Consider the following 24,414-nt stretch of genomic DNA (forward strand, 5'->3'; position numbering starts at 1 on the left):
TGACCATTTTTTACTTTTTATTGCTATTTATTGACTCCAACTATCTTACTGCTGCATTCTTAGAAATTTCCAAGGAAATTCCTGGTTTCCATTTATTACAGGATAACAAATCTCTTAGTGTTAAATCTGAGGAACAGTAATAGATGTCTAAACAATGTCATTCATAAACTTACATTCTTAACGCTCATAAATCCTCTTGTTAAAAGAAAAAAAAAAAAGAAAAATGCCAAAAAGGTAAATTTCCAACACAGTGAAATATAAGAATACACAGGTTTTATCTACTTTTTCCCCCTAATCCCACTCCAGCCTTCCACTGTTTCAAACATTGACATCCCTTTTCAAGAGCAAAGTGCAGAGGCTGCCTCAGTCTTCAGTAAGGGTGGGAGAAACCAGAACTTGCACTGGCCATGGCACTTGTGCCAGCCGTAGCTTCAATTCTGGCTCGGGCTCGCTCTTCCTCATCTCTCAAAGCCTCCTCATACTGAGATGGGAAGCTCTTGGGGTTGGTCCCATGGATCTTAGCCAAAAACTCCAGCAATTTCATCTTGCTGACTTCAGCATAGGCTCTCGGACCCCACAGGAATTCATAGCGAGGGGGATCACTAGTGGGCACCTGCTGGTACTCCAGATACTTTTCCATCACCAAATCACTGGTGATGAGCCTTCTGGGTTCCCCAAAGATGAAATGCTTCCTCCCAGAATATATATCCATCATATTCAGCACTTTCCAGACTTCCTCCTCAGTGGCGCAGTTCCCCTTCATGAAGATCACTCCCAAGATAATTATCAGGAGGCCAGTCTTGGGCATGCCCTGTTGATCACTCAGCATTCCGTTGTAGGTGAGATCCAGCTTGTTAGCAAGGGTATAGCTATGGTTGATGGGATCCACTTCCTTCACATCAAGGCCAAAGACCAGCTCCATGCGCTCAGAGGCACTCCTGAGAATCTCAAGGAAGTCATCCTTGTACTCTTTGACAACATTACCAATCATGTCTGCCTTCGTGACTGGCTCTCTCATTTGATACTTTTGCAGCAGGAAATTGATTAGCAGTTCCACCTTTTCATCTAGAAGGTCTATGTGCAAGTTCTCAAGGTCTGGCAGGGATTGCAAAGTGCTCGATTGTTCCATCTCTTCTTGGCTAGTGGAACCCCCATCTGATTTTTCCATCTCTTCCTGGATGCTGGAACCCTCTGTTGATCTGCTTAATGAGGTACCTGTGGTGACAGTGGAGGAGAAGGAGGCACTCTGAGGACACTGGGAAGAACTGGGTGTCCCAGAAATAGAAACGTCCTCCATGGGGTGGGGGATCAGAGAAGAGGAGGAGGAATAGGAAGCCTCATTCTCAGCTTGTGTTACCTGTGCACCTGCCAGGCCCTGGGTCTCCCTGTGTGCCTAAAAGTATTGCTCATGTGGGAAGCATGGACTCTCCTTATTATCAGTCATAGGTGACAGCTGACAGGAGTGTCATCAAGAGAGTGGGTTAAGAGGGCCCACAGTTTAAGGGAGAGGGGGAGGGTGTGACTGGTCTCAGCTGGTAAACTTTGCCATCACAGCTCTCATGGAGGCTACCTCCACAGGTCTTCCCCGAGGACAGCGCTCTAGAGGGCCTCACAGGACTTCTGTCCTACACCACCTGTTCCATAATAACCTGAAGGAGGAATAGAAAAATTCCTCAGGATGCAGCTGGCCCTCTCAGACTGAAAGCAGGGCAAGGTTGAGGCATGTGCGGTCCCTTGTGTTCAAAGGTGTGTTATCTGCTCAGCCTTCATTAAGGGTCTTCATGTTGACTCAATGCATTGATTGGAACGTTTCCTCCTCCTGAACTAGGACCACCTGCCCCCCCTCCTCAGAGTAGGGTAGTTACTTCCCTGAGAACCCCGAGTAGGAAGTCTGAGGATGCCTGAGTGTAATAGATTTATTGAGAGCTGCCCGGGTCTAACAACCAGGGTGTGGATGCGGGGGAGGATGCTGTCTATTCTGGGGTGGGTAGTTCCCTCAGTTCTCACTGAGGGCCCTCACTTTGACCCCTAGAAGGCCCTAGGTCACTTCCCCTCTGTTTTCCTGAGGCCAGGGCTCCCTTGGGACATGTCTCACCTCCCTATATCACCAGGAGTGAAAGTCAAAGGGTATCTCGGTCTAAAAGGTATTCTGGGGTTTCCTAGAGATGAGAGAAGGGACGGGGCTCTCATGGATCTCGGCCATTTTTGGATAAGTGGTCCCATAATTTCTCAATGAAGAGCCTCACCGGGACACCTACAGAGCCCGGGAATCTTCCCTCTGGTGACCTATGGACAGGTCTCTACAGGCCTGAGGCGCCCAAAGAGGAGCTCAGCGGCACTACTTCTATCTACCTCCATAGGGCTTTCCAACGCCTACAGCCAGGGTGTGGCTGTTTCTCTTTTCTGAGAGGGGCGATACCCTCAGGTCTTACTCACAAGTCCTCACCTACACCCCTTGCAGGCCTAGGACTCCACCCTAGAGCAAAGCCCTCTTTCCCCTGAGACCACCCTCCCCATACCCACCCCCGGAACAAATGAGCGGGTGCCTCATTCGGACAGTTATTCCAGAGCTCTCCGGGCTGGGGGGCGGGGGCAGGGCTTTGTGGGGGGCCCTTCCTCTCTGGGTGGGCGGCCCCTCAGTCCTGGTTCAGAATCTTTACCTGGACTCTTTGCAGAACCGGAACTTGTCTCTCTTGATTTGTGACCTCTATCCTCAGATGGTGCCCTCACCAGTCTCACTTCCGGAGGGGGAAGTTAGGGGCGTGACTTCCGGCCACGCATATGTGGCGTATCCCTGAGCAGACTAATAAGCGGGGCTATGTGAGACCCCACCCCACCTGTCTATTCTCACTTAATGTCCTCACCTGCCTTACAGGATGGAGAAGGCAGTGGCACCCCAGTCCAGTACTCTTGCCTGGAAAATCCCAAGGACGGAGGAGCCTGGTAGGTTGCAGTCCATAGGGTCGCTAGGAGCCGGACACGACTGAGCGACTTCACTTTCACTTTTCACTTTAATGCATTGGAGAAGGAAATGGCAACCCACTCCAGTGTTCTTGCCTGGAGAATCCCATGGACAGCGGAGGCTGGTTGGGCTGCCGTCTATGGGGTCGCATAGAGTCGGACACGACTGAGCGACTTCACTTTCACTTTTCACTTTCATGCATTGGAGAAGGGAATGGCAACTCACTCCAGTGTTCTTGCCTGGAAAATCCCAGGGACAGCGGAGCCTGGTGAGCTACTGTCTATGGCGTCGCACAGGGTCGGACATGACTGAAGCAACTTAGCAGCAGCAGCAGCAGGAGAAGGTCAGGGATTGTACCATCTGGCCACCCCTACTGGAAGCTTCCCAGGGCTAACAGTTGGGACTTGGCTCCGTGAGGCCCTCTTTCTTCTGGGGTGAGTGGCCACATTCAGCCCTCATTCAGGATCCTTCTCTCGGCCACAGTCCTTTTGATTAATTAACTGATCCTTGATTAATATTTCTTACTAATGAAGGGAGTTATCAGTCTGTGCACTTCTGTCAAACTGCAACTCTCATAGAGATTGAAATGTGAGTCCCAGACTAGATTTTAGTTGGGGAGGCTGCAGCACAAGGTATGTGTGTGTCTAGAGTTGCTGCTAGACTGTTAGAGAACCCACACATCCCTTCCCATCAGAGGTCTCTTCTCCAGCCAGACTTAAACACTTGGGAATATTCTGTTCCAAAAGATTTACAGGGTGGAGACTCATGTAGACACATTTTTTTAAAGGAAATTTTGGCTATATCCCTTGGAAGCATTGTGTCACTTCATTTCATGATGAAATGAACAGTTGTAAGAGCCAGCATAGGCCCACTAGGTGGATATAAGTTCTTACTTGACCTCTAATCATTTGGTAAATAATTGAAATAGTAAAGTAGGAATCTTACAAATTGTCATTCTTTGGATGTAGAGCCTGGAGCACAGGGTTGGGGGTGGGGGGGAGGTGATTTGTCAAGGATCACACAGTTTGTGCCACAAGGAGTAATCACAGTGACATCCGCTGTTTCCATCCTTGTACTCAAAATGACTTGGGGCTTCAGAGTGGGGAGTGGAGTGTTTTGCAAGTGATTTGTTCTGATCTGTTGAAAACACCTAAGTGTTCTATGACTGTTTTCTCACTGTAAGAATTCCAAACATGCAGTCATAACAAAATGCTCCCTTGAGAATCCCCTCCCTCATCCCCACCACCATATAACCTTATTATGAGTTTATTCTGAATGGATGGAAATGTGGTCATGACTTAAAAAAATGGAACAATAAAATACATATTATTTTTCAACTCTACCCCCAATTAGTAATGCATCTTGAAGCATATACAATATCAATCTTCAGAGTGGCCCTAAAGTCAGGAAATTCAGATAATTTTATTACTATTTTGCAGATTGACCATGTTCTTGATGACATTTTATATATTTGTCTATATTTCCAGAATGTACAAGACCTTTATATAGATTTAGCATTTTTCTTTATTAAGAAAACTAAAATGACTAAGCTTGTAATTAAAACTCTAATGCATTTTTGTCTGAAAATATTGTCTTGAGGTGGCATGCATATTAAGATATATAATTGGTGTTCTAAGTATTGCTCATGAGAATTAGTAGCCTTTCCTTGGGCCATGAGAAATGAGAAACAATAAAATTACAAGGTTAACTATTTCTATACTCTACCTTTTATAGACTTAGCCTCTGTATTTCCTGTTCTTGACATATGAGGTCAGCTACATGAAGCCCTGTCAATCACAGTGATTAAATGCCAACCAGCATACTGTGACGCTTAGGCATAAGCTTAAAGTCTCAAGCACAAAGTCCAAGGACGGGTTTTCTATTTGCTCTCTGAGAGCTTATGCTGTGAAGCAGTTTCATCACCTAGTCCATCTTGCCTTGGAATCATTTTAGAGCTCTTTGGATATATTTTATTTACTTGCATTCCTTTTTTGAGGTTGGGATATCAGAGTAAGACAGAATCAAGTTTTTAAAGAAAGCATTTTATTTATCTGGCTGTGTTGGGTCTTAGCTGCAACTTAGTTGTGGAATCTTTCATTTCAGGATGTGGGTTCAGTAGTTGTGGTGCCCATGGCATGTGTGATCTTAGTTTCTGACCAAGGATCAAACCCACATCCCTTGCATTACAAGGCAGAATTCTAACCACTGGATGGCCAGGGAGGTCCCAGAATCAACTTCTTATGTCTTCATTTTATCCTTTTTGTCAACTCTCATGTACTATATCACTAATATAAAATGTTTTCTGTTTCCTATATATTGGGGGTTTTTAGAGACAGAGTAGTGGTTAAGAATGTAGAACTAATGTCATCTGGAATTTTAAAGATTCCATCTTTATTTTATGGAGCATTTGCATCTATTCTATGTCTCATCTTAAAGCAAAAGTATTCTAAAATGGGTAAAATTCTGAATTGTACTAATGTGGGGTATTTTAATGCTATAGTAAGCATAATTGTCAATGCCCATGATATATGTTAAGTCAAAAGTTGAAATAGAAGCATTTTGTATAAATGTAACAAGTGGACTTGGAATAATAAATACTATTTTAGTCTCTTAATTCTGTAATTTTTATTTGTGTGTAAAAGCTTTAGATCTACAGAAAAGTTGTGATGATAGTATAGAGATTTTCCATATACATATCCTATACCCACTTCCTCTATTGTTAATATCTTCCATTAGTAGACTATGTTTGTCACAATTAAAGAACCAGTATTAATACATTATTTTCTATAGTCCAGAGATTTTCCATATACATAAACTATATCCACTTCCTCTATTGTTAATATCTTCCATTAGTAGGCTATGTTTGTCACAATTAAAGAACCAATATTAATACATTATTTTCTATACTCCATAATTTTTCCAGATTTCCCTAGTTTTTATCTAATGTTCTTTGATAAACTCCTGAGTCCCCTCCAGGAGAACAGTGTTAGATCATGTCTCCTCAAGGTCTTCATTGGCTGTGATAGTTTCTCAGACTTTTTTTATTTTTGACAAACTTGACAGTTTTGAGGAGTACCTTCTCAAGTAATTTTTATAATGTCCCTCAACTGAGATTTGTCTGTTTTCTTATCAATTTTATTGATTTTAAAAAAGAATCAGCCTTCAGTTTCATTGATATTTTTTCTCTATTGTTTTCCTTTTTTAATTTTGCTGATTTCTGCTCTAATTTTTATTATGCAATTATTATCCTTGCTTTAAGTTTAATTTACTTTACACCTGAAACTAACACAAAATTGTTAATTAACTATACCTTAAAATAAAATAAAATATTTTAAAGTTTTAATTTGTTCTTTTTTTCTCTTGTTTCCTAAGGTGGAAGCCTAGGTAATTAATTTAGGTCTTTTTTCTGTGCTTATATATGCATTTTAAGTTATAAATTTCCATGTACATTGTTCAGTTGTAGCCCACAGATTTTGCTAAGGTGTGTTTCATTTTTATTTAATTAATAATCCTTTAAAGACTCTTGAGAGTCTCTTCAGTTCAGTTCAGTTCAGTCATTCAGTCGTGTCTGATTCTTTGTGACTCCATGAACCGCAGCACACCAGGCCTCCCTGTCCATCACCAACTCCTGGAGTCCACCCAAACCCATGTGCATTGAGTCAGTGATGCCATCTAACTATGTCATCCTCTGTCTTCTCCAACCTATCTTTTCTTTATTTTTGCAACAGGTAGTGGAAAATGTGTGATTTTTCTCTTGACAAGAAAATATTTCAGTGCACAGTATCTTGCCTGACAGGTTTAGTATTTTCTTCATAAGTGATATAGGAATTTCTATACAACTCTCTTCCATCCTGTTGTGAAGAAAAAAGCAGCAAACTGGGAGGGAAATAGCTTATCACCAGAATAGTAATGTCTGAAGTAAGAGTAATGTCTGAAGGAATAGTAATGTCAGAAGGTTTTCAAACTATGTTGGTTTTTTCCTCCTTCTAACTATCTCCATTTTCTTCTTATAGCCCACAAAATGTAAGGGTTTTTTATGTTAACAGTTATTCTTTGTAGGTGTTTTTTTTTTTTTTTCCTTTCTCCGGATTAAAGTCCTATCTCTCCTTAGTTTGTTGCTCTATGTGGTATTTGACTTGTTCAGTTCCTGCCTGTTTGAATCAATAAGCTCTTCTTTTAGCTTAGTTAATTCTTTTCTCATTTCATCTGCAGTGTCCTGAACTTCCCTGGTGGTCCAGTGATTAAAATTCTGTGCTCCCAGTGCAGGGGCCATGGGTTCAATCCTTGGTTGGGGAGCTAAGATCCCACATGCTGCATTCAGGTCAGTTCAGTCACACAGTCGTGTCCAGCTCTTTGTGACCTCATGGACTGCAACAATTCAGGCCTCCCTGTCCATCACCAACTCCTGGAGTTTTCTCAAACTCATGTCCATTGAGTTGGTGATGCCATCCAACCATCTCATCTTCTGTCGTCCCCTGTTCCTCCCGCCTTCAATCTTTCCCAGCATCAGGGTCTTTTCAAATGAGTCAGTTCTTCGCATCAGGTGGCCAAAGTATTGGAGTTTCAGTTTCAACATCAGTCCTTCCAATGAATATTCAGGACTGATTTCCTTTAGGATTGATTGCTTTGGTCTCCTTGTAGTCTAAGAGACTCTCAAGAGTCTTCTCCAACACCACAGTTCAAAAGCATCAATTATTCAGCTCTCAGCTTTCTTTATGGTCCAACTTTCACATGCATAATGACTACTACCATAGCTTTGAGTAGACGGACATTTGTTGGCAAATAATGTCTGCTTTTTAATATGCTGTCTAGGGTGGTCACAGCTTTTCTTCCAAGGAGCAAGTGTCTTTTAAAAATTTTTATGACTGCAGTCACCATCTGCAGTAATTTTGGAGCCCAAGAAAATAAAGTGTGTCACTGTTTCCATTGTTTCCCCATCTATTTGCCATGAAGTGATGGGATGATGTCATGATCTTAGCTTTTGGATGTTGAATTTTAAGCCAACTTTTTCACCGTCCTCTTTCATTTTCATCAGGAAGCTATTTAGTTCTTCTTCGCTTTCTGCCATATGCATGGTGTCATCTGGGTATCTGAGGTTATTGATATTTCTGCCAGCAATCTTGATTCCAGCTTGTGGTTCATCCAGCCCAGCATTTCGCATAATGTACTCTGCATGTAAGTTAAATAAGCAGGTACTCTGCATATAAGTTAAACATGCTGCATGGCGTGACCTAAAAAATAGAAAAAAGTCCTGCTTCAGGCTATCACAGTCTAGTTCCTCTGTCTGCACTCTGTTGTCACTGGGCTGTGATGAGGGCACAGATTTTGGTCTGGAAATAACAGGTAACTTGCTGCCATTCACTGTATTTGTTCTTTCCCAAGGTTTTCTTCTCAGATCAGGTGTACTTGTTGAAGAGGCCTAGAAGCTATAGGCTCTGAATCTTCATTTCTGTCCTCTTTTTGTTCTGTTTCTATTGTTGATCCCTTTTTGGCAATTCTCCTGTTGGGCAGCAAGACACTCATTTCTTCCCTTAAACCACTACCTTCTAAGGAAAATTGGTCTAGTTTTTTCTATCCACTCTATCTCTGTATTTTAGTTGGGATGTTTAGACTATTCACATGTAAAGTGTTTATTTATATAGCTAGATTAATATTTACCACCCATGTAACTGATTTCTGTGTGTTCTATTTCCTGTTTGTTTCTTCCTCGTCATTTTCTGCCTTCTCTGATTTTATTTGGTTCTATTTTATATCCTGTCTCAGCCTATTATTTATATTTATTTTAAAAAATTTTCAGTGCTTGCTCTAGGGTTTAAAATAGACATATTTTTAATTAGTGTTAGTTCACCTTCAGATAACACTATACTGTTTTACATGTGGCACAGGTACCTTATAACAGAATATTCTCAAATCCTGCCTGCTTTCCCTGTGACCTTGCATGTATTGTTTCACTTACCTATATGATATAGTCACTGCATACATTTTTTAAGTAGTCATTTATTCATTTGTTTTTTTAGGTAGTCATTCATTTATTTTTTTTAATATTTAAAAAAAATTTTTTTTAAGTTTTTGGCTGCACCAGGTCAGCTTTTGTGCAGACATTCTCTATTCACAGTGAGCAGGGGCTACTCTTTCTTGTGGTGTGGGTGCTTGTCAATGCAGTGGCTTCTCTTGTCCTGGAGCACAGACTCTAGAGCGCAGGCATCAGTATTGATAGCTTGCAGGCTCTAGAGCACAGGCTCAGTAGTTATGGCTCACAGGCTTAGTTGCTCTGTGACATGTGGGATCTTCCCAGACCAGGGCTTGAACCTGTGTTAACTGCATTGGCAGGCAGATTCTTATCCAGTCTGCCACCAGGGAAGCCCCCAACCCCATACATTGTTATTATTAATGCTTTAAAGAAAGGTATATTTTAGGCTAAGAAAAGGAAATTAAATTAGGAAAAGGAAAATATTTTATCTTCATTTATTTCTTCTCAGATGCTTTTTTTCAATGAAAATCAAATCTTCTGATAAATATACAGGTATATATCAGATATATTTTTTCTTATACATAAAGATCTTCTCTGAATATTATTGACAGGGCAGGTCTACTGGCAATGATTTGCCACATTTTTTCTCTCCGAGAAAGTCTTTATTTTTCCTTTACTTTTGAAGGATACTTTCATCACTTTTCATCACTTTAAAATATTTCACAGCCCTCTCTTCTTGCTTACATGTTTTCTGACAAGAAGTCCACTGTAAGTCTTGTCTTTATTCCTTTATAAATAAGATACTTTATTTTCCTTTTTTTCAAATTCATTCTTTTTTAATGTGCAAATTGAATATGATATGTCTAAGTGTAGCTTTTTTCCTTGTATTTATCTTGCTTAATGTTCTTTGAGATTCCCAGATCTATAATTTATCCATCATTATCTGTCATTCATTTTGAGAAGTTCTGAGTGATTATTACTTCAAATATTTATTTTGCTCCATTTTCTCTTTCTACTCCTTCTGGTACTCTAATTACACGTATGTTACTTTTTCATATTGCCCCACTGTTCTTGGTTATTCTGTTTTTGTTTTTTTAATTTTTTACTTTATTTTTAAAAAATACATTGAAATATAGTAGATTTACAGTGTTTTGCCAATCTCTGCTGTATAGCACAGTGACTCAGTTATACATGTGTATACATTCTTTTTTAGAAAAATATTTATTTTCTTTGCATTTTACTTTGAGAACTTCCTATTGACCCATCTTCAATTTTTTTCCTCAAACATGTGGAGTCTACTAATGAGGTAGTTGAGGGCATTTTTAATTTCTGTTTCTGTGTTTTTTGATTTCTGGAATTTGTTTTTCTTAGAGTTTCAATCTTTCTGCTTATATTACAGATCTGTTCTTGTATGTTATTTACTTTTTCCATTAAACAACTTAGCATATTACTCAGAGTTATATTAAATTCATTGATAATTCTAATACCTGTGCTGTATCTGAGTATGGTTCTGATGTTTCTTTTGTTTTTTAAGACTATGGGTTTGTTTTGATATGCTTTGTCCTTTTTTGTTGTTGTTGAAAGGTAGATGTTTGGGTTATAAAACTGTGGTGAAGAGTCTGTTAGTGTGAAGATTTGTTAATCTGGCTCAGAGGAGGGTTGTGATAAATGTTCATGGTGGCTATGGGTGCTAGAAGCATCAAATTCCTCTCGTGTCCTTATTTTGGTTCCCCATTTTGGCTTTGGGGTTTCTCTGTGCACTGTTCCCTGAGCTGTTTCTTACAGCTTTTCCAGCTGTTACCCAGAGTTACTATTTTTGCTGAAACCTGGCCTCTGTTTCCTGGTGGCAAATTGAAACACAGAGACAGAGTTTTGGGTGAAGTTGAAAGGAGTAGATTTTACTGCCTTGACAGTTAAAGGGGGCCACACAGGCTAATACCCTCAAGGCTGTGTGACTCACCCTGGAGGGGGCAGTAAGGAATTTTATAGTGTTCAAGGAGCAAGGCATGATCAGCTCGTGGAAAATTCTACCATCAGTTGGCATCAAGGTGAAGTTTCAAGTATCATCAGTCTTCCAGTTTCAACCAGTCTATGTTCTGTGTTCTTGGGGTCAGCAGTTTTCATCTGGAGGTGGGTCTACATCCTTTAAAAACAAGTTAAGAATGTGTCAGGCCTTTATTCATATCTTTCAGGGAACTGGGAGTTGGTTTATGTTGCTAAATGGCAAATATATAGTCTAAATTGTTACCAGTTCCCCAGCCCAAAAGCCATTGGATGGTTCTTCATCTTCACATTTCCCAATCATTAATTCTTGAGTCAGCATTTTACTTTAAAGACAAGGACACAAGGGTTGGTACACGGTGTCACTATACTGGAGCCTTGTTGATTTGGTGGTAGGGTGTGGAGGACAGGAAGCATTCTATAACCTGACTGTCAGTCTTTAGAGGGCCTGTGTTTCAGTGCTATGACCTTAACAATGGTTTCTGTCCCTCCTCCAGTGATATATCATTTTTGCCTTTTTTCTACTACTTCGACTTCTTAGACTGCAACATTCCCAATTCATCTCCTTAAAGCTCCCCCCACCCTCCGCCCCCACCAGGTGAGGCCAGGAAAACCATGGGTGACAGATTGGAGAGGGATTTCATTTTCTAGCCAGGATAAAATTTCAGAATTATGCTATTTCGAAGTATCTTATCCTGGAAAGTAGGCTTTGGTTATAGGAAGATTATGGGGGTATTTACAAACAGTTACTCTCCCCTCCCTCTGCCAAAGCCAAAAGGGTTATTTCTTCATTCTTTACCCTGAGAACTTAGCGTGGTCCTTGGAGGGAAAAAAATCCATGATTATGTAAGCAGATCCGTGGGGTTGCAGAGTCGGACACCACTTAGTGACTGAACAACAATGTAAGCACATCTTGGCTCCTATACCTGTCTTTCCAGATTTAAGGTGGCATTTTTCAAAGGTAAAACTAGAACACACACTCAGGCAACCTTAAAGTCAGAGACTCTGCTTCACTAGCCAAAATTTTTAAAAAAGAAGATAGACTGTTCTATACATCAGTGTCTCTTTTGCTGTCTTGTACACAGGGTTATTGTTACCATCTTTCTAAATTCCATATATATGCGTTAGTATACTGTATAGAACAGTCTTATGGACTCTGTGGGAGAGGGAGAGGGTGGGGAGATTTGGGAGAATGGTGTTGAAACATGTAAAATATCGTGTATGAAACGAGATGCCAGTCCAGGTTCGATGCACGATACTGGATGCTTGGGGCTAGTGCACTGGGATGACCCAGAGGGATGGTATGGGGAGGGAGGAGGGTTCAGGATGGGGAACACATGTATACCGGTGGCGGATTCATTTTGATATTTGGCAAAACTAATACAATTATGTAAAATTTAAAAATAAAATAAAATTTAAAAAAAAAAGATAGAAAAAAAAAAAAAAAAACCCAAAACCTTGAAATTATAGAGCAGAACTTAAGGTTCTCTTTGTGGAGCCCAATCTGAAGACAGGAAGGATGAAATGCAGAGAGAAGGTCCTATTTCCCCAAATTAGTATCACATGTATCCTTCAGTCAGGGAAGTCAAATATGTTATTCTCCGTAGTTGTTTCAAGATTTCCCACTGACCTATTTTTTCCTCCTAAACACCAAAGATCCAGCTGTTGATTAGATAAATATCACAGGGATTTACATGGTGAAATATAGGAATGCCCTACTTGGATGCTTTAGGCATAAAAGAAGAATTAACTTAATCTGAATGAATTGTTGGAAGATTGAGGTTCTTATAGCAAAGAAAAAGGGCTTTCATAAAAGCTTTTGTATCCTTTCAGAAAGATATAGGGATTACCAAATACGTGCAATCCGTAGTGCTCTGCCTAGGTATTCTACTTGCATTGACTTTTCCCATCGTATGGTTAATGTTTTACACAACCTAGTTCCAGCTCTGCTTTTGAATTGTAACATTTCTAAATTTGTTCCATGGGGTGCTTTAAATGCCTTCCAATAGAAGTTGTACATAGATTTTTTTCTCTAATGGCAAAAAGGAAATTTTAAGACCCCAGACTTCACTCCTTCTTGATACAGCTTTCAGGTTTGGCTATGAATAGCCTCAAGGAATTTTATAAAAGCGCTATAAACCCCCAGTTCTGTGTTTAATCTTGCTCTTGCTCTCTGGCAGATTTTACTTTTCATTTATGTTTGATTTCATGTGGGTAACAGTTCTGCTTTAATGAAGGCTGTCTGACTAACCTGTAGTTAAAAGTGAACGAGACCCACAGCACACCTATTAAAATGGTGAAAATCCAAGTCCCACATGCAGCCTGATCCAGGAAGTCTTTGTTCCTGTGAGCCACAGACTTTCCTCCCTGTACAGAGACCTGGGGGGCTTTGCGGGTGGGGAGGGTGACAAGAGAAGAACAGGGTAAAAGGGACCCAGTCAGGGAAGTAACTTAGTCCCAGATACCTCTATCTGCATGAGACTCTTCTCACACCAAGACACCACGGTGGTCAGCATCAGCACAATGGACCTAGTTAGAGCAAGCAGCCTGCTGTAGGAGTCTCAGTCTCCTTGAGGTGAGACACTCTACCTCAGGGATGGGGCTTCCTTGGTGGCTCAGTAGTAAAGAATCCACCTGTAATGCAGGAGATGTGGGTTTGATCCCTGGGTCAGGAAGATCCTCTGGAGGGGGAAATGCAACCCACTCCAGTATATTTATATATGTATGTGTTAAGTCACTTCAGTCGTATCTGACTCTGTCAACCCTATGGACTGTAGCCCCCCAGGCTCCCCTGTCCATGGGATTCTCCAGGCAAGGATACTAGAGTGGGTTTCCATGTCCTCCTCCAGGAGATCTTTCTGACCCAGGGATCAAACCTGCATCTCTTATGTCTCTTGCATTGGCAGATGGGTTCTTTACCACTAGTGCTACCTACACCACATGTTGGATGTGGTATATATACCTTGGATGACATCACCCATTCAATGGACATGAATTTGAGGAAGCTCCGGAGTTGCTGATGGATAGGGAAGCGTGGCGTGCTGCAGTCCACGGGGTCTCAAAGAGTCGGACACGACCAAGTGACTGAACAACAACAAATACCACATCTTCTTTATTCATTCATCTGTTGATGGACATTTAGGTTGCTTCCATAACTGTGCTATTGTAAATAATGCTGCAATGAATTGGGGTGCATGAATCTTTCCAAATTAGAGTTTTTGTCTTTTCTGAATATATACCATGGAATAGAATTGCTAGATCATATGGTAGTTCTAGTTTTAGTTTTTTGAAGGAACGTCCATACTGTTTTCTGTAGTGGCTGTGCCAGTTAACATTCTCACCACCAGTGCACAAGGGTTCTCTTCTCCACATGGTCACCAGCACTTATTTGTTTGCTTTTTTGATAATAAGCATTCTTACAGGTGTAAGGATTTTACACACATGGCTCAGATGGTGAAGAATCTGCCTGCAACACAGGAGACCCAGGTTCGATCCCCTGGAGAAGGGAATGGCAACCCACTCCAGTATTCCTGCCTGGAAAATTCCATGGACAAAGGAGCCTGCCAGACTCCAATCCATGGGGTCACAAAGAGTCAGACATGACTGAGCAGTTACAGGTATGAGAAGAGCTCACTGTGGTTTGATTTGCATTTCCCTGACAATTAGTGATGTTGAGCATCTTTTCATGTGCCTGTTGGCCATCTGTGTGTCTTCCTTGGAAAAACTTCTATCCCAGTCTTCTGCCCAATTTTTAGGTTGTTTGTTTTTTAGATATTGAGTTGTGTGAGAGGTAGTATTTGCTTTGAAATGTTTTCAACAAATGCTCACCCGGGAGGCTTTTCCAGCCCTGACAGTTCTGAGGTAGGTGAAGCAAAGGCAAATCTCTGAGCTGATTCCTCAGGGAGCCACAAAACAGGTCAAAATGCACAACCACAACTCTGAGAAAAACGTCTATATTTCTCCCTCTGGCACCAGCAAGCTGAATCAGGAATTCAGGCTGCCATCCACAGAGCTACTGCCTAACCAAGGAATGGGGATGGTAGGCAGGTAACAAAAAATGCCTTTAATTCATTAAGCACTTTTTGGTTCTAAGTTTTTAAATTAAATTATAGAGTTCAAAACCAAGTTGATACTGAGGGTTGTTTTGTTTTTTTTTTTTTGCCAACGCTTGCTTGTGGAGGGATGGATTTTTAGATTTCTCTGCTCTGTCAACTTCCTGGGACTTCACTCTGATGACATATCAAATGTTTAACAATAGTTATCAATCACTGGAGGGATTGCTCGGGATTTAAAATTTGTTATCAGCTTTTCTAAATCGTCTTCAGCAGGGTTTGTCAACTTTGACACTGTTGACGTGATTCTGATAGATAATCCCTTGTAGGATGTTATCTTGTGAATTGAGGGGGTTTAGCAGCGTCTCTCTCCTTTACATGCTAGATGCCCATAGCACTTCCACCATTACCAGTTGGGACAACCAAAAACATCTCCAGGGATTTTATTAATATCACAAGTCTCCTCAGGGAAAAAATGTACCTAGTGGAGAACTACTGCTCCTTAGGGGATGTGATCCTAATCTATGTAAGAAAGCTCTGTAGGTATAAAGATAGGTAGGTTGAGAGATTGATGGATAGTGTGGTTGGTTGAATAATGATCCACCAAAAGATATACACATCCTAATCAATGGAATCAATGGAAGCTGCTAACATTACGTTATATGGTTTAAAAAAAAAAAAGGACCTTGCAGATGTGATTAAGTTACAGATCTTGAAGTCTTGAGGTGGGGAGATAATTCTTTATTATCTGGGTGAGCCCTAAATGCTATCACATGTTCTTTTAAGAGAGAGGCAAAGACAGATGTAGAAAGATGTAAGAGAGATGTACAAATACAGAGAAAGCCATGGGAAGACAGAGGTGGAAATTAGGGTGATGATGGCAATCAGCCAAGGAAGGTGGGCAGCCACTAGAATTTGGAGGAGTCAAGAGCAGATTCTCCTCTATTGTCTCCAGAGGGACTGCAGGCCTGCCCATACCTTGATTGTGGCCCAGTGATACTGAATCTTTATGTGTTGCCTCCAGGGTTTTGAAAGAATACATTTCTATTACATTAAGTCATCAAAATTGTGTTAATATTTTTACAGTAGCCAAAGGAAATCATGGATGGATGGATAGATTGGTAGGCAGGTAGATAGATACACAGGTAGATTGTTGTTGTTGTTTAGTTGCTCTGCTGCTGCTGCTAAGTCGCTTCAGTCGTGTCCGACTCTGTGCGACCCCATAGACAGCAGCCCACCAGGCTCTCCCATCCCTGGGATTCTCCAGGCAAGAACACTGGAGTGGGTTGCCATTTCCTCCAACTCATTTGTGATCCCATGGACTGTAGCCCAGCAAGCTCCTTTGTCCATGGGATTTCCCAGGCAAAAATACTGGAGTGGGTTGCCATTTCCTTCTCCAGGGGATCTTCCTACCCCAGGGATCAAACTATGTCTCCTGCACTGGCAGGTGGGTTATTTACCACTGAGCCATCAGAGAAGCCCATATAAAAGTATATATTTAATGTAATATATAAATATGTAAGTCTATATTTAATGAAGTTATATATATATAATTTATTTCTATATAAAATATATAGAAAATTTTATATATGTAATATATTTTTATTTAAAAATAATATCATATGTAAAGACAATTTTGTAGTTTTTATATAAAAATATATATAGAAATATATACATACATATAAGATATACATACATGGAGAAGTATATACATTTTCTCTCCATAAATATTTCTCCTTATATGTATTTATATATAGAAATAGATATATCTTTAAATGAGAGCAAGGACAAATGGAGACATCTTAGTTATTATTAACTCAAGGATTATCACTCAGTTCCAGAAAGACTACAAAAAGGAGTAAAGGAAGGGACGGATATCAGAGAGTAGTCTGAAAAGATACCCCAGAGGAATACAAGATCCATGAAACTGGTGAAAGTTGCCCTCTAGAGCATATGGAATGTTATGAGGTGAGTTGGGGTTTGTTCCTCTAAATGAGTAGCACAACCATTCGGGTTGTAGTGGTCAGCTTGGTCAGAACAGAATCACCAGCTTCCATTCTCTTCCCAATCTGCTCCTCTACTGAGTGAGTTTTCCCTTTCATCGAGTTTTCCCTGTTCCATCCACCCAGATTCTCTGGCCAAATTCTAGGAATCATCACTGATTGTTCTTCCCTCATGACCTAGTAGCCATTCAATTTTTTCCAGCTGAGGGCCCAGATACAGTGGAATAGAGACAAACCCTGTCTGAACTGCAGATCTGCAGAATCTATAATTATTGTTTCACAGCATCAAGTTATGGAGCAGTAACTGATTTAAACACATTCTTTTAATGTATTCTCATTTTAGTGCCTCCTTTCATTCATCAGTAATTTCATTTTCCATCTTCCATTTCATTTTTATTCAATTTCTATCCCACCCTTTAAGACATTGTATTTTATATTTCATTCCAAGTCCCATTTCATCTTTTCCATTTCATCTATTTTTAAATAGTGAATATTTCATAGTCCATTTATTTCCTGCCACTGCATTTTCAGTTCCATTCTGTATTCCTTCCTATTTAATTTCAATTTTCTTCTTTTTCTTAAAATTTTTATTTTATTCTATATTCCTTTTCTCATATGATGTTATATTTTTTATTTTGTATGCCATTAAATATTTATTTCCATCCTCCTTTCCATTCCATTTTCCCATTATATTCCATTCAATTTCCATTCAGTTTTCCTTTCCATACCCTCTTCAAGTCCATTTTCTATTCCTCATCTCATTCTAGTTTGCTCTGCAGTCTCATTTCATTCCATTCAGTATTACATTTCAAATCCACCTTATATCCCATATTATTAACATTCCAAATATCATTCCATTCTTTTTTGTATTGTATTTCCAGTTGTTCATCCACTCCACTAAACATACCATTCCATTTTGACAAAATTGTTATAAAAATGACTTTCAGGAGATCAGATTGCTAATATTTTTATCAAAGAATTACATATGTCATACCAACAATTTCTACCTCTGGGAATTCATCCATAACAATGAAAATCTAGATTATAATAAATTTTATTTAGCAAGAAGGATGTGTGCCTTGCAGTGATGTGTTAGAGGGTAAAAAGTTGAAAACAACACAAATATTTGCAAAATAAGAATGATTGAAGATGTAGGTTTCTTCTCTAAGTGGAATATTTTCTGTTTACCAAGTGGCCTTGTATAAATTTATTTATTGACATGGAAAGTGTGTTTTCTGGGTCTGAATCACAGGTTACAGAATAATTTGTATACATAATTCTACTTTTATAAAACAATAATGAATGGCTGTTCTGCCAACATATACTTGAGCATTTGCAGTAGTTACCTATGGGTGTGTGAAAATTTAGGTGCAAGTTTTCCTTACATTTTCCTCTCTTTTTTGGGGGTTGTAATAATGACTAAAAATAAATGTCTAAATGTTAAACTTGAAGCCCGTGCAACACATTTACTAGACATCTGTGGCCAAGAATGAATATTAGGTCAAGTAAATTAGTATATACTCTTCACTAGATAACTGTGTAGGCTATACATATGATGATATATACTTAAGGGCTGCTGCTAAGTTGCTTCAGTCGTGTCTGACTCTGTGTGACCCCATAGATGGCTGCCCACCAGGCTTCCCCGTCCCTGGGATTCTTCAGGCAAGAATACTGGAGAGGGTTGCCATTTCCTTCTCCAATGCATGAAAGTGAAAAGTGAAAGTGAAGTCACTCAGTCGTTTTCGACTCCTATCGACCCCATGGACTGCAGCCTACCAGGCTCCTTCACCGTGGGATTTTCCAGGCAAGAGTACTAGAGTGGGTTGCCATTGCCTTCTCTGATACTGAAGGGCTGCTGCTGCTGCTGCTACGTCGCTTCAGTCGTGTCCGACTCTGTGCGACCTCATAGACAGCAGCCCACCAGGCTCCCCCGTCCCTGGGATTCTCCAGGCAAGAACACTGGAGTGGATTGCCATTTCCTTCTCCAATGCATGAAAGTGAAAAGTGAAAGTGAAGTCACTCAGTCGTGTCCGACTCTTAGCGACCCCATGGACTGCAGCCTACCAGGCTCCTCCTTCCATGGGATTTTCCAGGCAAGAGTCCTGGAGTGGGTTGCCATTGCCTTCTCCCATACTTAAGGGCAGTACCACTCTTTATTTCAGGCAACGCTTGCCTTTGCCTCAAGGAGCCAGGTAGGCCGAAGCAGTCTTCCAGGAAGATGTCTAAAACGCCTTCTGGTGCCAGGGGTCTATGGAGGCAGCAGGGCTGAACATTTCAAGAACAACGTGGGCTCCATCCCATTTCTACCCTTTCAGAAACCACGCTCTAACTCTTTAACCCACACCAATTCAGTGTGGGGTAATCCAGATGCTAGGAGGAGTCCCAGGTCTCTCCCATTCGTTGGCTCAGTGTTCTGACCAGACTCCATGAGGATGACCCAGTGAGGGGATTCTTTCTTTCTGACCAGTGTGGTATTTCTTTGAAGTGATTTCTTGACCTTGAGCTACCCAAAGGATGTTGACACGCTGATGTGAGGTCATTCAAATTGTTTATCTCGAGAGCCCCGCCTACCTATACACAATCAAACACACTTTTAGGGGCTATGTTTAAAGACTGAGGAAATTAATGTTACTTAGCATTCCAGGGCAGACCCCAACGTGGTGGTGCACACTTCCGTTTGCTGCCAGAAAGATGTGGGTTGGGCTCTAGGGAGATGAGAAGGGTCATGTGATATCCAGCTCACCAATCAGAAACTAAGGTTACACCAAGGTCCGCCCACCTTCTTCCGTCAGCTAATCCCGGCTCTACCTGAGATGGCGTTTGCAGGGGAGGACCTCTCTGTTTCTGAGAACCTGGCATTGTGACTACCTAATTGAGGATAGGGGAAAGAGGAGAGAAGCAGTAGCAGTTTAAATTAACGCAGGGTGAGGCGGCCAGTAGCCCTAAGAAGGAGGTATCCTCTGTCGCTACCCTTACCAGCAGGACTGGCAACCCAGGTCTTGATGCCCAGATTCCCCCATTCTCAAGTGACCCTCCTGATGCTGAAGCTGATGCTCCAATACTTTTGGCCATCTTATTCAACGAGCCAACTCATTGGAAAAGACCCCGATGCTGGGAAATATTGAAGGCAGGAGGAGAAGGGGAGGACAGAGGATGAGATGGTTGGATGGCATCACTGACTCAAAGGACATGAGTTTGAGCAAGTTCCGGGAAATGGTAAAGGACAAGGAAGCCTGGCGTGCTGCAGTCCATGGGTTGCAAGGAGTATGACATGACTGAACAAGTGACCCTTTACCACTGAGCTCAGCTCCTGAAAGCTTCCTACACCGCTGCCTCCATTTTCATTATCACTGACGGCCCACACCTGCTCTCTTTAAACTCTGCGCAGGTGAAGGAGGTCTGGTCTTCGCAGCTGCAGGAGTTCTCACTCAGAGCTCAGAGGTACGGAGGCGCAGAAGGGCCAGAATTCACCCCGTGAACCTGGGAGCGAAGCCGCTACATCGCCGAGCGTCACTGGCTCAGTCAGCAGACGAGTGCCGACCCTGGTTTAGGGAGAAAGTATGCCAAAAAGCGGCCCCATGGGGAAGAGATTGCCCAGACCCGGGATCCTCCAGCATGCTCTCTGTTTTTTTGAGCTTCCGGGACTCAGAGGCCTGACTCTTGCTGCCGTTTACTCCAAAACCTCTGCCCAGCTGGCGCACTCCTTTCTTAGGCTTCTGTCTGGAGTCCTGCATCCTGGCCAGGCCCTGCTCTCCACGGGTACGACCCCACGCCAGGCCCAGTCCTCCTGAGCCAACACAGGTAAGAACGGTGCTTCACTGCCGCCATTTTCTATCTTGAGTCTTGCTCCCCCCCCCCCTAGATTGACCTTAGGAAGGCTCGTCTTCCCCTAGGCACTGGTGGTAATGCCATCTGCATTAGCGCCTCCTCATCCGGGTCTCTCGGCACATTCTCCTTTCATTTTGCTGGGCAGTGAGTGGAGAGTGTCTCCTTAAGGTCTCTTGGCCTGAGCCCCTCTCTTCCCTCAGTGGGTTTTCTGTCTGGAAGTGCTCTCCCCTGCCATGACGATGAGTTGGTTCACCTGAGCTTCAACTCCAAGCCTAGTCCTCCTAGAGTTAGGCCAGCCTTGCTGCCTCAACTGGATGCCCCCGAGCCCTGCCTTTCCGAGGGGAGCAGGCCACAAGAGAGAGCACCTACCCCACCCCCTGCTTACTGAGCTGTGATGTCTGTAAGAAACCTCCAAGAAGCCAACTTGGAACAGATACCCATCCACCCACTGCAGTGATCTGGCTGCCTGCTAGTGTTCACCTGTGAGGTTTCCAAGAGTTCTGCTATAGCCACTAACATTCCGAGCAATTTAAAGTCCTCTCCTCCCTGTGACTCTAGCAGTTAGCTTTTAATTTGATGTTAACCCTAGATTCCAGCCCCCAACCCCCTGAAAGGGCCTGCCTCTGCTCCTGAGTTGAAATTTCCCTTTTCCAAGTTGCCTTTTTATAGAATGAAATTTTCTTTAAGGGTGTCTCATTCCGATGTTTCCGTAATTACAAGTAAAAGTAAACACTTCTTTTGTTCATGTCTGGGCATTTACGATTCTGTGAAGTGCCTATTTATACTCATTCTTTTAAAAATATGCATTATTTATAACCCTTTTTCTGGTTAATGTGGGGCAAATACTTCCAGTTTGTTGTCTAAGTTTTAAAATTTTTATGGAGCTAAATTTTACAGTTTGTGCTTTTTATATTTTAAGAAATCTTTTACTAATCCTAAAGTATATAAGATAGTCTTATTTTTTCTCTCTATGCTCTAAGTCCTACTTTTCACAGAATGTAAACTACCTGAAATTTGCTTCCGTATGATTCCCATTGTATTCCTTGTTTCCATATGGGTAATCAATTGCCAAGAAGCATTTAAAAATTACCCCCTTTTCCCGTACTTTAGCACTGTAGCCCTGAAATGGAATGGGTTTAATTGTGAATCTAAGTTTAGACTCTTCCATATATCTGGGTCATTTGTCTCTATGTGCACTTACACCACACTGTTATAAAAAACTTTGATGTTGTAGGTCAAGTATCTCACTTCATTCTTTTTCAAGAGTGTTTTCATACTATTCACATTTCATAACCCTTTCCTTTTTCATATACATCCTAATATGTATGAAATAGCCCATTGGGGTTTTGTTTGAAATTGTTTTGAAATTACAAGTTGTTTTGCAAAGTCTGTATTATTGTAATTAGTGAATGTTCATGTCTGTGAAAATAGTGTATTTTATCTAGCGATTTTTGTGTCTCATTGATTATTTTAATACTTTTCCCAGTAGTTTTATTCTGATGTTTCTAGGTGTGGTTTTCTTTGCATCTGTCTTGCTTGAAGTCTGTAGGAGTTCTTAGTCATGCAGCTTGATATCTTCAGTCAGTTTTGAAAAATTATAAGCAATTATCTCTCCATACAGTGATTTGTTTTTAATAAATGTAAGTGTTGGTTTCCTTTTTTAATGTAATTTTTTTATTGTCTCTGAAATTGTTTTATATTTGAAGGATTTTAAAAAAAAATGCTACTTAACTCTTTAAAAGGGATGAAGAGTCATCATTTATGGCTTTTATTTGAAATGGAGTTATGACCATAAAATTTCTATTTGGGCAGTTCATACCCTATTAGTGTAGGTGATTTACAGCCGGGACAAGAGAAGTAGAGTTTAACTCAAGGCGTCTAGAGAAATGGAAGGGTGATGGAGGTGCCCAGGGTCAGAAAGAAGCAGTGCATTATCAAGTGTGTGAAGGAAAAGGATAACACAGAGGGACTAGGGAGAGCTAGGAGGAAGACTCAGAATCAAGAAAGAAGAAACAGCAGGGGTCAGAACCCTGAGGTGGGGAGGTCTTGGTTTTTAGAGGAGGAAAAAGTTTGTGTGTTGAGAACATGGGCTTCTGAAGTCTACAAGATGAGGGTGGAAGGGAGCTGGGCAATTATTCAAAGTTAATGATTGGCATGATAAAATGGTCAAATACTAAGTGAAAAAACATGTTAATAGATAATCGCATTTAAAAAAACAGTTGTGACTGAGTTGTGAGCAGATATGTGTGTATCTGTGTATTTGTGTATGTGCATGACCAGTTGTATAGAATTAAATGCGGATACACCATGCTGTGAACAGAATATGTATTCACTTGTCCTTTCACTTTGACCATATCATCATTTCTGTGATGAGACTAAACTTACCTGTTTTTCAGAAATTTAAGTTCTGAAAGGATGGTAGGAAACCACATTCAAGTGAGTGAAGTGAAAACAAAAAAAAATCAAAAAGCCAAAACACTAAAATGAACTCCTTCTCCCATATTTCCCCTCTCTTCTTTTGGCCAGTTTTACATATACTCTGAGTAGATGTATTTTTTATTATTGATGTATAATTGTTCTTGCCTGGAGAATCCCATGGACAGAGAAGCCTGGTAGGCTGAAGTCCATGGGGTCGCACAGAGTCAGACATGACTGAAGCGACTTAGCAGCAGCATAATTGATTTACAGTGTTGTCTTAGTTCCTGGTGTATAGTGAAGTGATTCAGTTATACATATATTCAATATATACATTCTTTTTCATATTCTTCACCATCATGGCATATTACAAGATATTGAATATAGTTCCTGTGCTATACACTAGGTGCTTGTTGCTTATCTATTTTAGGTATAGATATTTATACCTGCCAATGCCAAACCCATGATTTGTCCCTTCCCCCATCCCCTTTACACTTTGGTAACCATAAGTTTGTTTTCTGTGTCTGAAGCTATTTCTGTTTCATAAATAAGTTCATTTATGTCATATTTTAGGTTCCACATATAAATAATATCATATATTTGTCTTTCTCTTTCTGATTTCATTTATTAATAACATGATAATCTCTAGGTTCTCCTCTCTTTTCTTCTGCTTTTCTGGTGTATGGCGAGTACTGGTATTTGACTGGGTCAAGAAGGGCCATAGTGCTGAGGCCTGTATTTTTGGGGGCCTTACTTGGGCACTCCTCATCTAAATTTCATACTAGAGCTCAGAGTCCACAGGGACAATGGGATAAGGCCCCTGACCTTCTATTACTTTTGTATAAAATATTGTTTTAGTCAAAAATTTCATTTGGGTTTTTCTGTTACATCTTATGGAAAAACTCAAATGACCTTATTGGCCAGTCCGATATATAAGGTACCCTGATTCTCTAAGGACACTTTCAGAGCCAGCAAGGTCCTATTCTCTAAGTTATTGCTAAGGAAAGAAGAGCTGGGCCTGTGATATGCTTGATCTTGGGCACAAAATGTGGCCAGGTGGTCACTGTTTTGGGGATCAAGGGGTGGACAAAATACCCCCTCATATCCCAGAGACTGAGGAAGGAGGAGCCTTAGGTCTGGCTCCTTCCTTCATTGAGCCAGCATTGTAGGTGGAATCAAAGA

At 41.0% G+C, this 24,414-nt stretch overlaps 1 protein-coding gene across 1 annotated transcript; it reads right to left on the reverse strand.

The window, feature by feature from the left end:
• Nucleotides 1-370: 370 nt before the first annotated feature.
• On the reverse strand, nt 371-1,297 carry LOC113888016 (melanoma-associated antigen B10-like). The gene has a single exon (XM_027535376.1). The coding sequence runs from the start codon at nt 1,295-1,297 to the stop codon at nt 371-373; it is 927 nt and encodes a 308-aa protein (XP_027391177.1).
• Between the last annotated feature and the right edge of the window lie 23,117 nt (nt 1,298-24,414).

Source organism: Bos indicus x Bos taurus, chromosome X, assembly GCF_003369695.1.
Source record: "Bos indicus x Bos taurus breed Angus x Brahman F1 hybrid chromosome X, Bos_hybrid_MaternalHap_v2.0, whole genome shotgun sequence".
In the NCBI taxonomy this organism is placed as follows: domain Eukaryota; kingdom Metazoa; phylum Chordata; class Mammalia; order Artiodactyla; family Bovidae; genus Bos; species Bos indicus x Bos taurus.